We start from the raw sequence: 18,880 nt of genomic DNA on the forward strand, positions 1-18,880 counted from the left end.
CAATCTAATTTTTACTGTAGATGCTCAAAATAATCTCATTTTATCTAAGTTTAAAAAAAGAGTTATGTTTAAATAAAATGCAATAGAAAAGCTCTACCAGCGTGATCTCTACTTTCTACCATATTTCAACGCCTGATTCGCGTACCATAGCAATACTTACTTTAGTTGTACGATGGCTCTTTTCTTTATTTCGTTGAAGGCATCTAAAATGTAGAGACAATCACAGGTAGACAATCTTTTCGTACAGTAAACCAACAGGGTAAAGTACCTATAGGAATTTGAATTGTTCTACTGTTAACATAGCTTAGTGCTTTCGAATATATTGTGTGTGTGTCAAATAAATGTCTGGACCTTTTTCTTTAAGGATCTACTAGGGGGTAGACAGAGATCTCCGAGTACTCCTAGAGTAGTTTTGGTCATATTTATCGACGTTAGTTTTATTGAATTGCATTATTCTAACTGAAAATACCTTAACCGATTGAGTCCCAGACGGCATTAATGTCATAACAATTGATTATCTATTGTGTCTAGATTCACGGGAAGCAGCTTGAAGGATTAAACTACTGGGACTGGCAGTACCCAGACGAATACGAGCGAGACGATAAACGTTTCCTTCAATTTATATCTATACTAGCTTTCCGCCCACGGCGGAATCTTGTCTATCACAGAAAAACTTTATCGCGCGCGTCCCTGTTTCAAAAACCGGGATAAAAACTATCCTTTGTCCTTTCCCGGGACTCAAACTATCTCTATGCCAAATTTCATCAAAATCGGTTCAGTGTTTTAGGCGTGAAAGCAAGACAGACAGTTACTTTCGCATTTACAATATTATAATAAACTAGCGGCCGCCCGCGACTTCGTACGCGTGAATCCCGTTTTTCCCGCTAATTCCCGTTCCCGTGGGAATTTCGGAAATTCCTTTCTTAGTGCACCTCTACGGTACCTAAGTTACGTCCCTTCCAAATTTCAAGTGCCTACGTTTAGCCGTTTAGGCTGTGCGTTGATCTGTCAGTCAGTCAGTCAGTTTCTCCTTTTATATACAGTGTGAGTCACGTTAAAGTGTACATATCAAAATAGATGAAACTAGACCTATTTTTATCGACAAAAAAGAGGTCAAAAAATTTTTGAGATTTTTTTTTAATTTTTTATATAATTTTTTTTCTTCCAATTACTTATTGTAAAGAAAACATAATAACTTTTAAACTAAGCGGTATATCTTGATACAATAAAAACAGTAACAATACTAAATAACAGGCAATACTAAAAAAATACATAAAATACACAAAAAAGGCCAACAAATAATAAAAAAATATACTTTTTGAAAAAAATCCGCTTAAAAATTCGTGTTTTTTTGGTTATTTCATAAATTTCTCCAAAAAATGCCCCTATAACCGGTAGTTTTTATTACTTTGTATTATTCTCTATCATATTACCTTCGTAAAACGAAAAATCGCATGTCTCTATCCCTATCACAACGTTTGCAATGATCGTTTGAACTAAGCCTCTCCGGGCGCGCCATTCAACGCTTCGTTAACAAAAAAACTGAAAATGGCTCTAGATTTGTAATTTTGATAAAGACAAGTTAGATTTCAAATAAAAACAAAAGATTTCGAAGTAAAATAAGCATTTTAGTTAAAATTAAAATTGTCTCTACCTGTAGCGGAGAAAAATGTTGTGGCAGGCCTTTGTTCAAACGATCATAGCAAATGTTGTGATAGGGATAGTAGGTATACAAGATGTCGAACAAATGGTTACTTACTGAAAAAGTGCTTCATGAGACCTAGCAAACAGCATCAATAATATGTTTAAGAACGAACTGAATGAACTGAATCTATTCAAAAAATTATTTCCAGCTTTCATACACTTAATACAGTTACAAACAAACACGAAATCAATGGTTTCTGAGAATTCTGAGTGCCTTAATGCCGTCCCCTTTATCTGTTTATTTAGTATTTATTAATTAGTATCTCTTGATGATATTGTAGCAAGTTAAACCTAAAATCATGTTTTCCGTAAATAATTTAAATAAGAATGCAATTTACGAGTTTGTTGTTTGATTATTATACAGGGTGTCCCGTAATGTAACGTCAAGCCGGAACTGGGTGTTGAGGCAAGTTATGTTGGTTATCAGAAAAATAAAAAAAAAATCTATGTGGCATATTTTCAAAATAATGGGCATTTAAAAAAAATCAAAAATTTCTACTCCAGGTGACGGTCTTTTTACTCGTGTTGCCACAAATCTTCACTTTTTCCAAATTTTTTTTTTGTTATGTAACCCTGAATAATGCTTCTCTAAATTGTTATCAAAATTACAAAACCAGCTGCTCCAGCTTAGATGAAAAAAATACATTATTCCCAAAAAAATTTTCAAAATAAAAATTTTGCCTAGTTTAAACTGACTGTACTGAAAAAAAATGTACTACGCGAATGTGGCAAGTGACGTCATAATTTGGCGCATTTAGTATGGATTCCAAAATGGTATAACACTTGGTAAATTCTTGCTGTAATTGTCGACAATTTTTGGTTTTTTGGAAATAATCCCGTTTTTAACTTTATCTACCTTGGTTAAAAATTATTATTCTAATGTGCCCAAAATTCAAGTTTCAGGCTTAAATGAGTTGGAGAAGTCATTTTAAAAGGTATGAGCGGGACGGAGAGGGCCATCTTACCAAGCAGGGATGTTATGGATATCCGTAACCGTAACCGAAACTATCGGATATCCGAAATAAAAAAATATCCATAACCGTAACCGAAACTGATTCAAAAGTTACGGATAGTTTCGGATAAAGGCGGAGTCTAAGGGTACAATTATTCCAAACTGCAAAACTCTATGAAATCTGCAGTATACACGCCGCAGCAGCAATGCCGCGCTGCCGATTTCATAGAGTTTTGAAGTTTGCGGTCTGCGGCCCGTCTTGGAATTGTACCTTAAATCTTAATATTTGTTACCAACTTGTCTGGCATTCCCTGGCACCATCTAATATGCCAGCCTGTTTNAACCACAAGCTAATTTGTATTCCATTCTATGCACCAATCAAATTATTTTGTAAATAGTTTATCGTGAAATATTTTTGCCAAATGAAACATTTGGCAAAACATACTTTGCCAAACAATAATTTTCTAAACAATAATATGCCAAAAAAGACATTTGCGAATTAAAAGTTTGCAATAAGTTGTTTTGCCAAATGAGAATTTGCCAAATGAAAATTTGCGAAACGTTGTTTGCCATGTGATAATTTGGGAAACGTTTTTTGGCCAAACATTAGTAATCCTAAACGTTTCCTTCAATTTATATCTATACTAACTTTCCGCCCACGGCGGAATCTTGTCTATCACAGAAAAACTTTATCGCGCGCGTCCCTGTTTCAAAAACCGGGATAAAAACTATCCTTTGTCCTTTCCCGGGACTCAAACTATCTCTATGCCAAATTTCATCAAAATCGGTTCAGTGTTTTAGGCGTGAAAGCAAGACAGACAGTTACTTTCGCATTTACAATATTATAATAAAAGTATAGATGACGCTTCAATACTTCCTCTACACCAGTATCACAGAAAGTTATTTTCAAGAAAGGGTAGATTTTGATGTTAGAACTTCCATATTTTTTTACCTACCTACCTGACGGAACAGTCCAGTCAGTTACCTACAATCTACCCATTAGTCTACCCGCCTCTTACAAAAGCAGTCATCAATGAAATTGATGGCTAGCGTTTGAACGTAGCATTATCTGGAGCAGCTACGTCACCAAGGAGCGCAACGTCAACTCATGTATGTCCGAGTGTCGTCACCATCCTGCGTTCGCCAGTGCTGGCTGGTTGAGCAAACGCGATGGGTGCGCACGCGCACACTCTCGCCGCGGTCGTGGCAATCGCACTGCTCGCGCAAGGTAAGTACTTGCAAAACATCGATATTATACGTAGATGATATTTATACAAATATTATTGATAATACCTGGTACATATACCGACTACCTATTGATAGAACATCCCTCGATTAGATAGTTTTTAATATTGGGTTTTTCAGATTATTATTTCAGTGTCCAAATATACTTTGCCCAAGTCAACGAAATACGTTAATTAGTCAGTAAAATATACAATTGTTCTAATTCTTATAATGTTGTTTTTACGACTGCTAAAGGAAACCTACGAAGTGCCTAAACGTTGAGACAAACCCGTTTTAGAATTTTTGAATTAGATTAGATAAATTGCATAGTTAATAAAACTGTCTTTTAATGTAGATTTCAGACTTTTTTTAATCCTGAATTTCTCTAAACTTTACATAGAGTTGCTAGTACACACATGTAAATTATGCACATAAACAATAACTAAAAATATTCGGACGATGAAAGAAGGCAGATTTCCATGTTACCATTAAAAGCAATATTTTACGATTATATAATAAAATTTCTTTAAAATAACAATAAGGATAAAAGAGAAAGCTTTCTGATTACCGTGAAGATAGTAAATAAGTTAACATAATGAACTGCGTGCCGTATGAGTGTGATGTCTTTTTGTTGTGGTCTTAATTCTCAGTGTGTCCCGACTTTCTACCGTAGGCAGAGCTTGTGTGTGGAATAATGTATTTGTGAAATCCTCGAGCCGCGCCAGATTACGGCTTGTTGGATAATATCCGCGTTTTCTGAGGCAAAAACTGTCCGCTATAGAATCTATCAAGAATCAGCTTGCACATTGCACACCATACAATGATGTCTGACTTGCAAATGTAATCTAGTAAGTGTAAGTAAGTAAACTCAGTTACTTACAGTCCTGCCTCAATTGCCTCATACCTGTCAATGAAGCTTTTATATGCCGTGAAGGCCTGACATTGTTCGAAAAGGTGGACCTTCTGAGCACGAAAACGATCATTCGTCATTGTCTGACTACAACGCTGGTTTCAGTTGTGGGTTCAGACTTTTCCCCCTAGATCTGAATCTAGGGGGAAAATTTAGTGAACAGGATTTATAGGACTAAAGGACTTAACCAGAATCATGTATCTAAAATATGGTATGGTAGTTGTAGACAGTCAGCTATCCCCAAGGTTACCTACTAAACCTTCACTGGTTACGTTTCATTGGCATCCAAACTACATTTGTGGTAATGTTAAGTAGGTATATCAATGTAACGTCCTTTCTCCAACAGGCAAATTAGCGCAACGACACCCGATCAAAGAAGCTCTATTCCTGCACAATGACAGTTTCATCAACGCGACATTTGAAGACTGTGTGTGGAGACGCGACAGGGAGCCGTGCCCGGACCCCAACGTGTCTCTGAATTTGTACACAGAGTCGGAGCCTGTGAAGAAAGTGGTGAGTACTGTTTAGAACTTCTTATCACACTGCTGGGGGCTATTTTACTCCTTAGATTCCTGCTGCAATCACCTCGGTTCATGATTTGCGACTCCTTTTCTTGTGGCCTCTCAAATCGTGGCGTATTCCTCTTGGATGACTTTCGTCTTCGAGTAGGACGTTAGGTGACGATTTGGGACCACTTATTACGAATATTGGATTTGGTAGAATATTGTAAAAGTTAAAACTTAATAAAGTCTCGTTCAAAATGGTTTAAGTAATTAAATGAATAGAGGTATAACTATGTTCAGCAGTGGTACCTTGATGATAAATCTTCATCATCATCAGACGATGGTGATGAACAAACTAATTTTGTTATTTATTGTTAAGTTTAGTAGCTAACTTGACAGTTTTGGACGCATCCATAAACGCCCTATACAAAAAACATCAACGCGCTAGCACCGCGCTTTATTTGCGAAAGCAGTAAGTTGTTTGTGTTCCACCGTTTAATTTGCATATACATATTATTTATATTATAATTAGGCTAATTATCAACATTATGTTAATATTAAATCATAAATTACTTTCTATCTTGTGATAATTCGATCAATTTTGCATTTATTACCTCTTGTTGGCTTAAGAAACTACTCTACTTAGGGCTTAATTAAACAGAGCGAATATATAAAATCAGTTAATGTATTTAATAAACAAGAAAGTATTTTAATTAGCATATGACTGCTAAAATACCTCTGATAACGAATTTAATTAATATTCGTAATGAAAAGCATTCAATTATTACATAGTGTAAGACCACCATTTGCTACGTCAGAAATGTCTCCCAAAAGGCTTTGACTCGCTAAATAGTAATAAGCTTTATTATATTCTAAATCTTGTGTGAAGAACTTATGTAGATACTAGGTAGGTATAGCATTTTACAGTTCGTGTGTAAGTTTTTTGCTTACTGATTAACTATTGCGTATACATTCGCACATAATTAAGATAATTATTTTTAGCCATTGTTATTAGTTACTAATATTCTCACGGGAGTGTGCGCATTGTCATAATATGGTAATGCAACGTCGTAACTTTACAGGCATTAATTGTTTATGGGTTCCGTAAGGTTTGGCAATCGGAACCCTGTTACAACCACTCATGTTCGTTGTCTGTCATAGGCAATTTAATCAAAAACTACTTTATAGACAGTTTAAAATTTGTTAACGGTGTATGTACTCGTACCTACTTATTTTGGTAAGCCAAAACGGTGTGTGTGAAATCTTGTTTATGAGATTAACTTTATTGTAAAGGTAAAAATAAATCATGTAGCGTAGTCATTATCAGCATAAAGCACTTATGGTGAAGACCTCAAACATGTTGATTGCAAGGACAGTCATTGAATGAGGAAAGTTTTATAATAAATCAACACAAAAAGTTCATAAAAATAATTAATTTCGTATTCGTTAACAGCGCACAACTAGTTTTAAATTAAAAATATGCTTTTCGGTTTTTCATCATACTGCAGCGGATATAAAATAGTCATTTCCGCCTGAATCGCCCTGAAAGAACAGGTTTATGTACGCATAATTGTAATTTAATGCAAAATCTACTTCGACGCACTAAATAGTGCGGTTTTACGTTCAATAGTTCAATGTCGCGGAATAAATTAACTTACCTACTAACACGAAGACTGTCTAATGAAAAACGAATTAACTTATAACACAATCGCGTGACACGAACGAGCGAATATACCTACTCGAAAAATCTTTACTCGAAAAAGTGTCATTAATATTTTTATTAGTGAAGTGGTTTAGGTTCATCCTCAACGGGTATTTACTTCATAGAGACACAGTTAATATTTGTATAATATAGAGATGAGCAAAGCAAAAGTCAAGCCGTGAGTAAGTAGTAAGTAACTCATATAAAAATGACGCGTTTAAACCGGTGTTTCTCTATTTTGGATGAGCAAAGCCGTTAACAAAAATAATGGTAGTTTATAATTTAACTGTTACGAAAGCGTTTCCCCATAAAACCGAATAGGTACTTCAGTATCTATCTACTATACGATAAGTTTCCCTTTCTTTCAAAGCCAACTTACATTGGGTAAGATGAATTTAAGTTGTAACATTTGGCAACTGCAGTAATTACTCTACTTAGATTAGATAGCGACAGATGCGGAGTTAAGAAAGTATTTACATTGTGCGCCCTTTAATTAAATAGCGAGGAATGTTATCTCCTACGAGCTTGCAATGTTAGTTTCATATTTTATGAAACAAATAAACGCACTTTTTGACCGACTTCAACAAAAGGAGGTTCTCAATGAGGGTTTTCGCGATTGAAAAATCCGCCAGATGGCAATACGCAGACGCGAGGTCCAAATGCTGCATGATTGGTTATTTTTGACATGACATTGACAGATATGTCAAAATCCACCAATCATGCAGCATTTGGACCTGCCGTCTACGTATTGCCATCTGGCGGATTTTTCAATCGCGAAAACCCTCATTCGGTTGGTATAATGTTTTTATCCAAACATCTCTACATAGACTAGATGATTTTTGCACGAAGTTAACCCTTTACCTACGGGCCCTTGGAAACCAAAATCGCCTCTCAATACGGGGTATTTTAACCTATAAATTTGTTTGCTCCACTTTACATCAAAATATTTTAAAAAAGTATGAGACTAACGGTATTGAAATTTGGAATATTATATTCTGCAACTAATGTAATTTCATAATTACAAGTGCATTTTACACTTAATTTGCAATTTTATTGTATTTTGAAGTGACTTTTGACTTGGCAACTATAGAGGTGCTTCCCGTAGGTAAGAGGTTAAAGTTAACAATATAATGTTAACGCACTCAAATCAGACGACATATTTATGTCAATAGCCTGAATATCATGTCTGAAAATGAATGAGCAGTTTCAGTTAATTTATTCAGTTCTTCAAACTATGCGGATATCTATCTACCTTTACTTTGTATGAATACGGGCATAAGGGCCTTATCGTCGGCATGCACAGAGTACAGACCTGTTTATTTATATTCCGAATTCCAATTTCACTTTTGCCAAAAGGAACAATGGCTGCTAAACGGAAGGAATGCGTTCGGAGTACCGCTACCTCGAGGACCTCCTTAGTAGCGCGTCGCCTGCATGCAAAACGCACGCAACCCAGAAATCGCATCCAAGATATGATCAGCTATTCCAAAAATAGATAGTTGTTCTAATTTTTTGTGCTAGAATTCTGCTGAAGGTCACGGTGGAATTTAAGAACTTTTTAACACTTCAAAGAATACTAAATTGTTGTAAACATGTAACATTGGTAGCACTACGAGTATACATGGGAAACATTAGCATTGTAGTCCATAAATTTTAAAAGTACAGTAGAGCAAGACGGGTTTTATTCATTTTCTACATTATTTGGCTCTAAATTTTTTTCCTTCCGTTTATTTTTATCAGTTATTGTCGTAAACATATTAATTTACTTTTTCGTCATACAATTTTCGTTGCTCTATGTCAGGCAAACGACGCCGCGACGTGATTTCACCCTGTCTTATTGTTTTGATGATACATTTTAAAAGTAAATAATAACTAAATTGCAAATTGTCAGGTGGACCTGTTCAGCGAGGACTGGCTCCGGCAGAGCGGCTGGGAGCCCTCGCACGAGACCATCCTGCTCATCCACGGGTACGCCGGCGGAGACGACACGCTGCCCATCGCGGTGCTCAGAGATGGTGAGTAGCTCTAGTATTGTATACATACATAGAGATAAAAGTCAGCTAGCAAGCCCCGTCCTTAGACGCGCAGTGTAGAGCACCCTTTATTCTAGGCGAAGACCACCAACTTTTATTTGGCCTATCTTCTTCTTCCGTGTCGACAACAAACCTACACAGTGTCAGCCCAGAACTCCGCTACAAGAGTGGCGTTGTCAGCAACATTCATTAAAACCTCCTGCGTGCAGATGCTCGGACACTCAGGCACGACATCATGTGCTTCATCGACTGGGCAACAAAACAGTTGGCCAATAGTTGGGCCCGATTCTAATTCATACATCTCCATACTGACTGATTAACAGACCGACCCAACTATCGATCAGCCAACTACAAGTTAGTGGTCTGCGCTTAGGCTTAGTTGATAGAGTAACGACACGAAGGTAATATTAAGGGCGGTCGGAGAAAAATAAATTGCTTGATTCACTTTTTACACAATAAATTAAATAACAGTGGATTCCGAAAACGAAAGAGTGCTGAGACTGGCTGTATAAAATACTTAATATGATTATTGTACCTACATCTACAATAAAAAATTATTAGACTATTATACGAGTGCATTACCGTTGCAAAATTTTTATAAATGTTGAGCTTTAGAGAATCAACAGTACAGATAATTAGTCCATCGTGAGCAGAAATTTGCTATTAGTGGACAAATTTCTGCTCACGGTGGACTAATTATCTGCTATACTCTCGACTCTCTACTCTAAAGAACAACATTTATAAAAATTTTGCTGCTTGAAAAATAATACAGAATGATGAGGTTTTCCATTTTAAAGGTTTGAAAGGTTCTCGTTTCATTTATATCGTAACTTGCAATGCAATAAGACATTCCAATTATTACAGATCAATCGAAACGATTCATGAGCAATTAGTACACTTGCAATAAATAAATCTACCTGTAAAATTTTTCGGCAGTCAATTTAATTGAGGGTTTCAAATGATTTATTGTTTTTATATTTTAATAGCAGTAATTGAAGAATGATTTAGTAGGAATTACTTAGTGGCCAAAAGTCGATAACACAGCCTTATTCCAATTGTAACAAAGACGTGTTGCGAACTTATTGGCTATTTTGGATGTCACGAACTATTTGACGCTGACTGTACAGCAACAGAACTGTTTTGATGCAAAATCGCTTTGACTACAAACGTGTGGTCCTGATGCTACAGTGAGTGCCGCCATCCACCTTTACATGAAAGCGAAAGGAACTAAAGGCGTCACATAAAATGCAATTTATTGCCTTGCCGGCTGCAGTTCCCAGGCTTTCTCCGGTCGATGACCTGATGCACTTTACCTTATGCACTCCATATGGCATATGGCTTTTTATTGGCACTTAAACTTGCATAAAAGTTTCTCCACATGTTACGAGATAGATATGTATGAACAGATTAACGCCAATATTATTGTGTTTTAATATTAAACTTTATATAAGATTGACTAATGCAAGCCTGTTACTTTTTTTAGATAATTTTACACAATCATCCTGCAGTTGGGGTTGCAGCAAGATTAGCTCTGTGCGCCAATTCTACCCACTGAAACCTGCAGTTGCTTCGTAAGCTGATCAGGAAGACTGATGATCACTGTCGCATGCACTCTGTCCGTGGTGCAATCGAGTCTACCTAGAAATTACCTACTAACATAAGTACTCACTACTTATTGTCCTCAATACTGGTACAGTCAGCTGTAGCTGTAATCTGTGTTACAATTTCTGCGAGGATTTAGGTCCTGAATGCTAAAATCTGTTCTTTGTGCGAGTCAAATCTGGGGCACAACCTGAGGGCAAAGTTAATATTGCGGTTATCTTATTGTAATATGGGTATTTTGCAACAAAAAATATAGTTTGGAGTGCTGTTGATAATCACATAATACTTAGATATATTTATGTCGTTTTATATGGGGTAGGTACGTAGAGCAATAGTCTACTAATGCGCTCTCAATAACATAAGTAAATCGTTCTTTCCCAGCGTACCTCCGCCGCGGCGGCTACAACGTACTTATGCTCGACTGGGGCTCCCTCTGCCAGCCGCCATGCTACGTGGCAGCTGTTCACAACCTGCGGCCAGTCGCGCGGTGCGTGGCCGAAGCCCTAGGCTCGCTGCGGCGCGCCGGCCTCCGCCCCGACCGCCTGACGTGCGTCGGCCACTCGTTGGGCGCCCACTTGTGCGGGATACTCGCTAACTATCTCACCTTCAGGCTTAATAGGATTATAGGTAAGAAAACTTTGACTGGTTTCTTGTTCTTACTCTTTTCTAGTCACAGAGCTTTCAATGTTTTCACGTTAAACTTTTCCACGAGTTAATCTACATAAAACTTGTAACTGAAAAATGACTTACGGCCGTATTTAGAATCATTACAATGAGGTATAACAGTGCGCGTGGACGCACAGAGTGACACGCGAATCAATCACAGAGCTCTATTCAACGCTGTGCGTTAGATTTGCTGCTTCACTTAAGTAAGCATCGTTTGTGAATACGGGCGTTAGACTTGGAAGGAGATAGGTTTAGAAAAATCGCATATTGCGTTTTGGGACTTTTTGTTCCCTAGGTGTTCTTATTACCTTTATGTAAAGGCTTAACTATTAGTCTGCTACCATAACTCCAATCGCCATGTCGAAGCAGCAGTTACGTCATCGCTCCACCTTCCTAGATGACAACAAACGACAGTTAAAAAACCATTCTGCATAGCGGCAGCCAGCGACACGAACTTCCTTCTTCCCTATTACAGTAACACACGACTTGTAGATTTCATGCGTAATGAAAACTGCAAACGACTATTTACTTAGATTGAACATAAAAACAATGAATAAAAATAATAGCTCATACATTCATCTCCGACGCAGGAAGTGAGTTGTTATCTATTTTCTCACACGTCATCGTCTATCTACAAATTTTCGCGAAGTATCATCTATGTGCATACTCTTAGGTTGCTCAACATCAACTATGAAATGAACTACGCATATTTACTTAGGTCTTGTACAAGACCTAAAGTAAATCTTAGATAAATCTATTTTTAGTACCAAATAAATATTTTTGCTTTCTTCTTTCTTTCTTTAAAATGTATTTCTTTTATAATTTAACATAATACGAGATTAACGTAAACACTGACAATACCTAATTGAGGTAGACTCTGGTTCTAGTTCGGTCAGATACTAATTTGTTTAAGGAATTGATCATTATTATCAAATCGGTATAGTGCGTACTATACCGATTTGATAATAATGATGTTATATCAACAGTTTGGTCAAACTGTTAATATAACAGTTTGACCAAACTGTCGGCCGACCAAAATTCCGTAGTCTACGGTGTCTTAAAATAACCGCTATTTTCCCCAGGGTTGGACCCCGCCCGGCCTCTGATCCGGTCGGCGCCCGCTCTTCGCCTGGACCCGGGTGACGCGCGCGCGGTGCACGTGCTGCACACCAACGCCGGCCGCTACGGCGAGGCAGCGCGCCTGGGACACGCCGACTTCTGCCTCAACGGCGGCCGCAGCCAGCCCTACTGCGAGGACACGCCCAGTGAGTCACCAAGGGTCATCATCATCATCATTTCAGCCATAGCACGTCCACTGCCAATGACTTCCACAGTTCCACATCGCACGGGTGGTAGCGGCCTGCATCCAGCGTCTTGTAATGTGGGGACCTTCCTGCTACCTTTATCAGGTCGTCGGTCCACCTTGTGGGTGGACGTTCCACGCTGCTTTTTCCGGTACGTGGCCTCCACTCCAGAACCTTGCTGCCCCATCGGCCGTCAGTTCTGCGTACTATGTGCCCTGCCCATTGCCACTTCAGGTTGCTAATCCGTCGGGCTATGTCAGTGACTTTAGTTTACGACGTTTACGGATCTCCTCATTTCTGATTTAATCTCGTAAAGAAACGCTGAGCATAGCCCTTTCCATATCGCGGATGCTAGAGGATAAAACGCTTTTATAACTAAGAACGCTATGTAGGAAGGTTCTGTGGACACTACGGCGAGGCGGCGCGCCTGGGACACGCCGACTTCTGCCTCAACGGCGGCCGCAGCCAGCCCTACTGCGAGGACACGCCCAGTGAGTCACCAGGGGTGCTATAACACTTTTATAACCGGCCTAAGAACGCCCTGTAGCAAGGTTCTGTGGCCGCTACGGCGAGGCGGCGCGCCTGGGACACGCCGACTTCTGCCTCAACGGCGGCCGCAGCCAGCCCTACTGCGAGGATACGCCCAGTGAGTCACCAGGGGTGCTGGAGGATAAAACGCTTTTATAACTAAGAACGCTATGTAGGAAGGTTCTGTGGCCAATACGGCGAGGCGGCGCGCCTGGGACACGCCGACTTCTGCCTCAACGGCGGCCGCAGCCAGCCCTACTGCGAGGACACGCCCAGTGAGTCACCAAGGGTCATCATCATCATCATTTCAGCCATAGCACGTCCACTGCCAATGACTTCCACAGTTCCACATCGCACGGGTGGTAGCGGCCTGCATCCAGCGTCTTGTAATGTGGGGACCTTCCTGCTACCTTTATCAGGTCGTCGGTCCACCTTGTGGGTGGACGTTCCACGCTGCTTTTTCCGGTACGTGGCCTCCACTCCAGAACCTTGCTGCCCCATCGGCCGTCAGTTCTGCGTACTATGTGCCCTGCCCATTGCCACTTCAGGTTGCTAATCCGTCGGGCTATGTCAGTGACTTTAGTTTACGACGTTTACGGATCTCCTCATTTCTGATTTAATCTCGTAAAGAAACGCTGAGCATAGCCCTTTCCATATCGCGGATGCTAGAGGATAAAACGCTTTTATAACTAAGAACGCTATGTAGGAAGGTTCTGTGGACACTACGGCGAGGCGGCGCGCCTGGGACACGCCGACTTCTGCCTCAACGGCGGCCGCAGCCAGCCCTACTGCGAGGACACGCCCAGTGAGTCACCAGGGGTGCTGGATGAAACGCTATTATTACTACGATCGCCCTGTAGCAAGGTTCTGGAGTAGAGGCCACATTACGGAAAACGCAGCGTTGGATCCTCATAAAGGTAACAGGAAGGCGCTGGATCCGGCCGCTGGAAATCATTGGGGCAGTTTAGTAGTGGCCGTCCTGTGGCTGAAACGGTGATGATAACGCTCTGTAGGACAACTCGTTAGTGAGAGAATTACACAATAACGTAGCACAGAACCAAACCAACATCCCTCTGAAAGACCGTTGTTCGATTGCGTTAAAAATGTCTACTTCTTGCAGACGAGGCGCTCTGCAGCCACATCTGGTCGATCTGCTACCAGGCGGAGAGTCTGTTCCGCACGCGGGAGGCGACTCCGTGCGGCCGGCGCTGCTCAGTGAGGGTACCACCATCACGAGCATCGGCACTCCCAGTACCTTTGGGCCAATCGGCTCCCATGACGTAAGTACAATATGGTTAATATGATAGTTTCACTGCCTAATACTTCATTATTTATCAATCATCGGCCACTTCAGTCAGTGGACTGAAGAGCGAAGTAGTTACTTCGCTGCAGAAATATTCATCTCTCAAGTAGGGTGTAAGTAACTACCGCAGCCTAACGAGCTAGCTAGAAGTTATGGATTATAAGAACTTTCCTTCTGTATCGGATAATCTAATCCATCGCCATCTGGCGATTTCGAATCCCAAGAAATTTAAACATGTTTAATGTTCCACACTCTCCAAATAATACACTCGTCGTCAAATAAATCGCAACTCCCGCGACAAGCACTTTGAAACGTAGGTATGCATCCCCACTTCCCACCAATATTGGCACCATTTAAAAGCCTAGAACTAGGCTTCATTTCATTAAAGGAAAGGTTTTTACCCTAAAAATGTGTCTTTAGAAGGATCCAGAGTCACTTCTTCAAAAAATAGGTAGTTACGTTTGAGCCAACTTTTATGGCCATAAAACTGCTAAGTTGGGATTAATCGCTATCCATCTGTTAAAGAGGACACGTTTAATCATTATTTGGTTTTATAACCATAAAATTTGGTCTAATTGATCCCAGAGGTGAGCCCAAAGTATATGTTAATATTTTATTAAGAAATTAAATGTGTTTTTCTTTAAGGATATTTATTGGGCTTTCAAATAACACCAATATTGTCGGGGTACCATGATTGTGTCAGAAGAAAATCTTTAAAGTTCGCGTCGCGGAAGGTGCGGTTTATTTATGATACTAGATAAGAAGCATGTGGCATATTCCCGTAGAGACGTAGTCCCTCAGTAGCGTACAGTGCCGCATTTAGACATTTCTCGCCTAAGCTTTTTACACACCCCTAGCTCATCCATTATCCTAGCATTTAAAATGTTAAAGCTATATTTTCATCGTATACAGTCTCGCCATATCTAACTTCGCGTTCGGTTACCATCGCCGCGTGCACTCATCATACCATTACCATTTGAACAAGTTGAACCAATTTAGACTTTTACCATTTCATCCCTATTGATGTGTTGGATTTACACCCGACAGTGTCACTGTCCGTAGCAGGAAGGCGCTGGACGCAGGCAACATGGAAAGCATTGGGGGAGGCCTATGTTTAGCAGTGGACGTCCTATGGCCGAGATGATGATGATGATGATGAGTGTCACTGTACTAAGTCCAAATATTAATCACACAGAGCATCCGGCGCGTACTGCATAGAGGACTTCTCCGCGCCATTCTGCCCTAGTACACCCTCAGAGGAGGGCGACGCCCGCTGCTGCCTCGACGAGCAATATGCGGCCGCCGCCACCGCGCCGCCTCGCACCCGTCCGCGGCCCTTCGTGCGACTGCGCAACCGACTCGCGCCGGGCGATGACGATAATACGGTTGAGGACTAAACCCGAATGAAGGAGAAAAAACTAAAGCAACTAAAAAACGAATTTTGACAATTAAAAAAATGCCAAAAAGGTCCCACCCACACGAATTGTATTGAATGAAACTCTACTCTTACGGCCGGTTCACACATGTCTCCGTTTTACTGTTCCGTTTTATCGTGTACGTTTTATTTTCGTCGATGTATGTATTACTCTATCCCCCCTAGACAAAACGCACTTTTTGATCGAATCGAAAATCGAATCCGTCAAAACTCCATACAAAAAAGGGGCTTTTCGACCACTTTTCGACTGGTTTGCGATTATAATTTGCACTTTGTCTAGACCCACAGAATACTGTGTCATGTGTGAAGTCGCTCATACAACTACATACGCCATCGACGAAAAAAAACGTACACGATAAAACGGAACAGTAAAACGGAGACATGTGTGAACCGGCCGTTACTTGAGTAACCGAGCCTGACGCCCGTATTCACAAACGATACTTACTTATTATACGCACAGAGTTGAATAGACCACTGTGATTGGTTCATGTGTCACCCTGTGCGTCCACAGTCACACGCACTGTGAGACCTCATAGTAATGTTTGTGAATACGGGCGTTAGACAATTTAATAAAAAAATTGCCAAAAAGGTCCCACCCACACGAATTATATTAAATAAAACTCTACTCTTACTTGAGTAACCGAGCCTGATGCCCGTATTCACAAACGATACTTGCTTATGTGAAGCAGCAAATCGAATGCACAGCGTTGAATAGACCTCTGATTGATTCATGTGTCACCCTGTGCGTCCACGCGCACTGTGAGAACTCATAGTAATGTTTGTGAATACGGGCGTGAGATTGTTCTATGTTTTGAGTTTGACCATCAGAGATCTGAATCAGTATTTTTCAAAGAACCAACTTTAAGTTTTCCACATTGCATAACATCAATCGTTGTCTTAAGGAGGGGCAAACATAACATTTTAATATACCGAAAAATCAAAAATCTAAATCAAGAAAATTCGACTGACTTCTTGAATACCTGTGTAGTATAAAATACATAAAAATGTGCAATTACTTTTAAGTTATGTAATATCATTAGAGTAGTTGAGCCAAAGAATTATAAAGTAATTATAATTTATTTTAAAAGTAAATGGACTTTGATTTTTACCAAAAACAAATTTTAACTCACCCATCTGTCATTTTCGTCAATAGACGAATAATTTTTAATTAGCATCATTAAGCATTGTATGTTTCATGGTGAAGGAGAAAAATAAAACATTTTTTTAATTCATTTCTAAGACAATTTAATGTTTTAATCAGAAATACAACAAATTAATTGTGTAATAAATTATGCACTAAATTTTATATTTGTAAGAGTGAAGTTCATGTTTATCTATTGCCATAATGAATCTAAAACTATCAGGTTAAATAATATAAGTATGTATAGGATTGAACACTCACAGAACTATGAAAGCTTAGGGATAGATATTATTACTCAAACAGAAAATTACAATCAGCAGCAACTGAAAATTAGATCATAAATATCAACAATCTACATTTCCTAGTCACACTACATTCAAGGGATTCCATCTTCCCCAAACAAGCTGATTTTCGTGTCATCTTTCCCCGGTTGTAACTTCATGGGAAGATGGGAAGAACTAGTTACATTTTCCCTCATAAAAGTTTAGCTAAATGTACAACTATCAAGTCCAGGTCCAAGTGAAACAATTACATCTACCACTCACATCACAGCCGTTCAGGCGTTATTCTCCTGTCAGCTCTTATTTCCCGAGAGCAGCAGAGAGAGTAGCGCTTGCTTTTCTTTCTCTTTTTTTCTGACAACATCTAAAGCTCTGTTTTTCCACGTGCTCTTTCTTAGTTTGATCGGTCTGCTGCCGACGTATCTTCCGTCCATTTCCTTCATTGCTTTAATGAAGTCTCCGGGGTCTTTGAAGCTGACGAAGCCGAAGCCTTTGCTTTTGTTTGTGCGCTTGTCTCGGATGACTTTGGCTCTCTGGAAGGAGGTGTACTTGCTGAAGGTCCGGATGAGGAGCTCGTCGGTGACGTCATTGCCGAGGTCTCCGCAGAACATGCGGAAGTCGTCGTCGGGCCAGTCGAGCAGCGTCACGTCCTCCCAGACTTGGCCGCCGGCGGTTCGGACCACCTGGAAACATTTTGATTGATTTAGATTTGATAACATTCAGTATCTGTTGATATTATTTGCTTAACTTTACTTTTATAGTTAGCTTTAATTTCTCTGGCACATAGCAGGCATATGAGTTTAATTTCACCGTATAAATAATTTAAACCACATTAGGTAATGAGAAAAACCACCTAATGAATGTGGTCATTCACTTTTTGAAAACACCATTAGTTGCATTATCATCAGGTCATTTAGTCTCCAATTTACCCTGCAGCTTCCTACAGACAACAGACCCCTTATCCATGCTCACCAGGTGTATGGTGACGTCTCATGTTTCCATTAATTTCCCCTTTAGTCTATAGTTACAATATCCCCTGGAAAAGTTGAGATTTTACTATGCTACTCTTCTGGAGTTGCATATTCATAAGTAATAGAGTAAAGAGGTGAAGACACCAACCTTTCTGTTCTTCTCCTTCTTAGGCTTGGGGACAAGTAATTTTTTTTTTATCCACAACGAGGAAGCTCTTTGCCTGTATCTCACCTGATGGTAAGTGATGATCAGGCCGAAGGTGGAAGCGAGCTTCACTCGGAATCCTCAACCACGGAGGAACTGGCTATCTCACCTCTAACTGGGTACTACTAGGTAAGATGGTGGTTAGCTAGCCAGATCCCCGATTACGGTAACTTTTAACGTCTACAATCCAGACACGCTTCTCGATTCTGCGATACGATTGGTCAAAACAGCTGACGTACGCTGTTGAACGACCAATCGTATCGCAGAATCGAGAAGCGTGTCTGGATTGTAGACGTTAAAAGTTACCGTAATCGGGGCTCAGGCGGACTTTGAACAAGCTCTACCACCAACCAAACCGAACAGAAGAATCTGCCCCAACTGGGAATCGAATCCGGGACCTCTGCGTCTGAAGCAGG

General features: G+C 39.9%; 2 protein-coding genes across 2 annotated transcripts; one reads left to right on the forward strand and one right to left on the reverse strand.

The window, feature by feature from the left end:
- Positions 1 to 3,761: 3,761 nt before the first annotated feature.
- Positions 3,762 to 16,012, forward strand: LOC114361267 (phospholipase A1). Its single transcript, XM_028316269.1, has 7 exons — positions 3,762 to 3,884; positions 5,137 to 5,303; positions 8,887 to 9,010; positions 11,012 to 11,257; positions 12,379 to 12,561; positions 14,249 to 14,408; positions 15,627 to 16,012. Exons 1-7 carry the CDS (start codon positions 3,827 to 3,829, stop codon positions 15,826 to 15,828), a joined length of 1,140 nt encoding a protein of 379 aa, XP_028172070.1. The 5' UTR covers positions 3,762 to 3,826; the 3' UTR covers positions 15,829 to 16,012.
- Positions 16,013 to 17,127: 1,115 nt separating this feature from the next.
- LOC114361266 (RNA-binding protein 42-like) lies at positions 17,128 to 18,434 on the reverse strand. The gene is made up of 2 exons (XM_028316268.1): positions 18,408 to 18,434; positions 17,128 to 17,971 (listed from the first exon to the last, which is right to left on the reverse strand). Exon 2 carries the CDS (start codon positions 17,897 to 17,899, stop codon positions 17,582 to 17,584), a length of 318 nt encoding a protein of 105 aa, XP_028172069.1. The 5' UTR covers positions 17,900 to 17,971; positions 18,408 to 18,434; the 3' UTR covers positions 17,128 to 17,581.
- Between the last annotated feature and the right edge of the window lie 446 nt (positions 18,435 to 18,880).

The sequence above is a fragment of the Ostrinia furnacalis genome, unplaced genomic scaffold, assembly GCF_004193835.3.
Source record: "Ostrinia furnacalis isolate ACB-3 unplaced genomic scaffold, ASM419383v2 OfSCF5489, whole genome shotgun sequence".
NCBI lineage: Eukaryota > Metazoa > Arthropoda > Insecta > Lepidoptera > Crambidae > Ostrinia > Ostrinia furnacalis.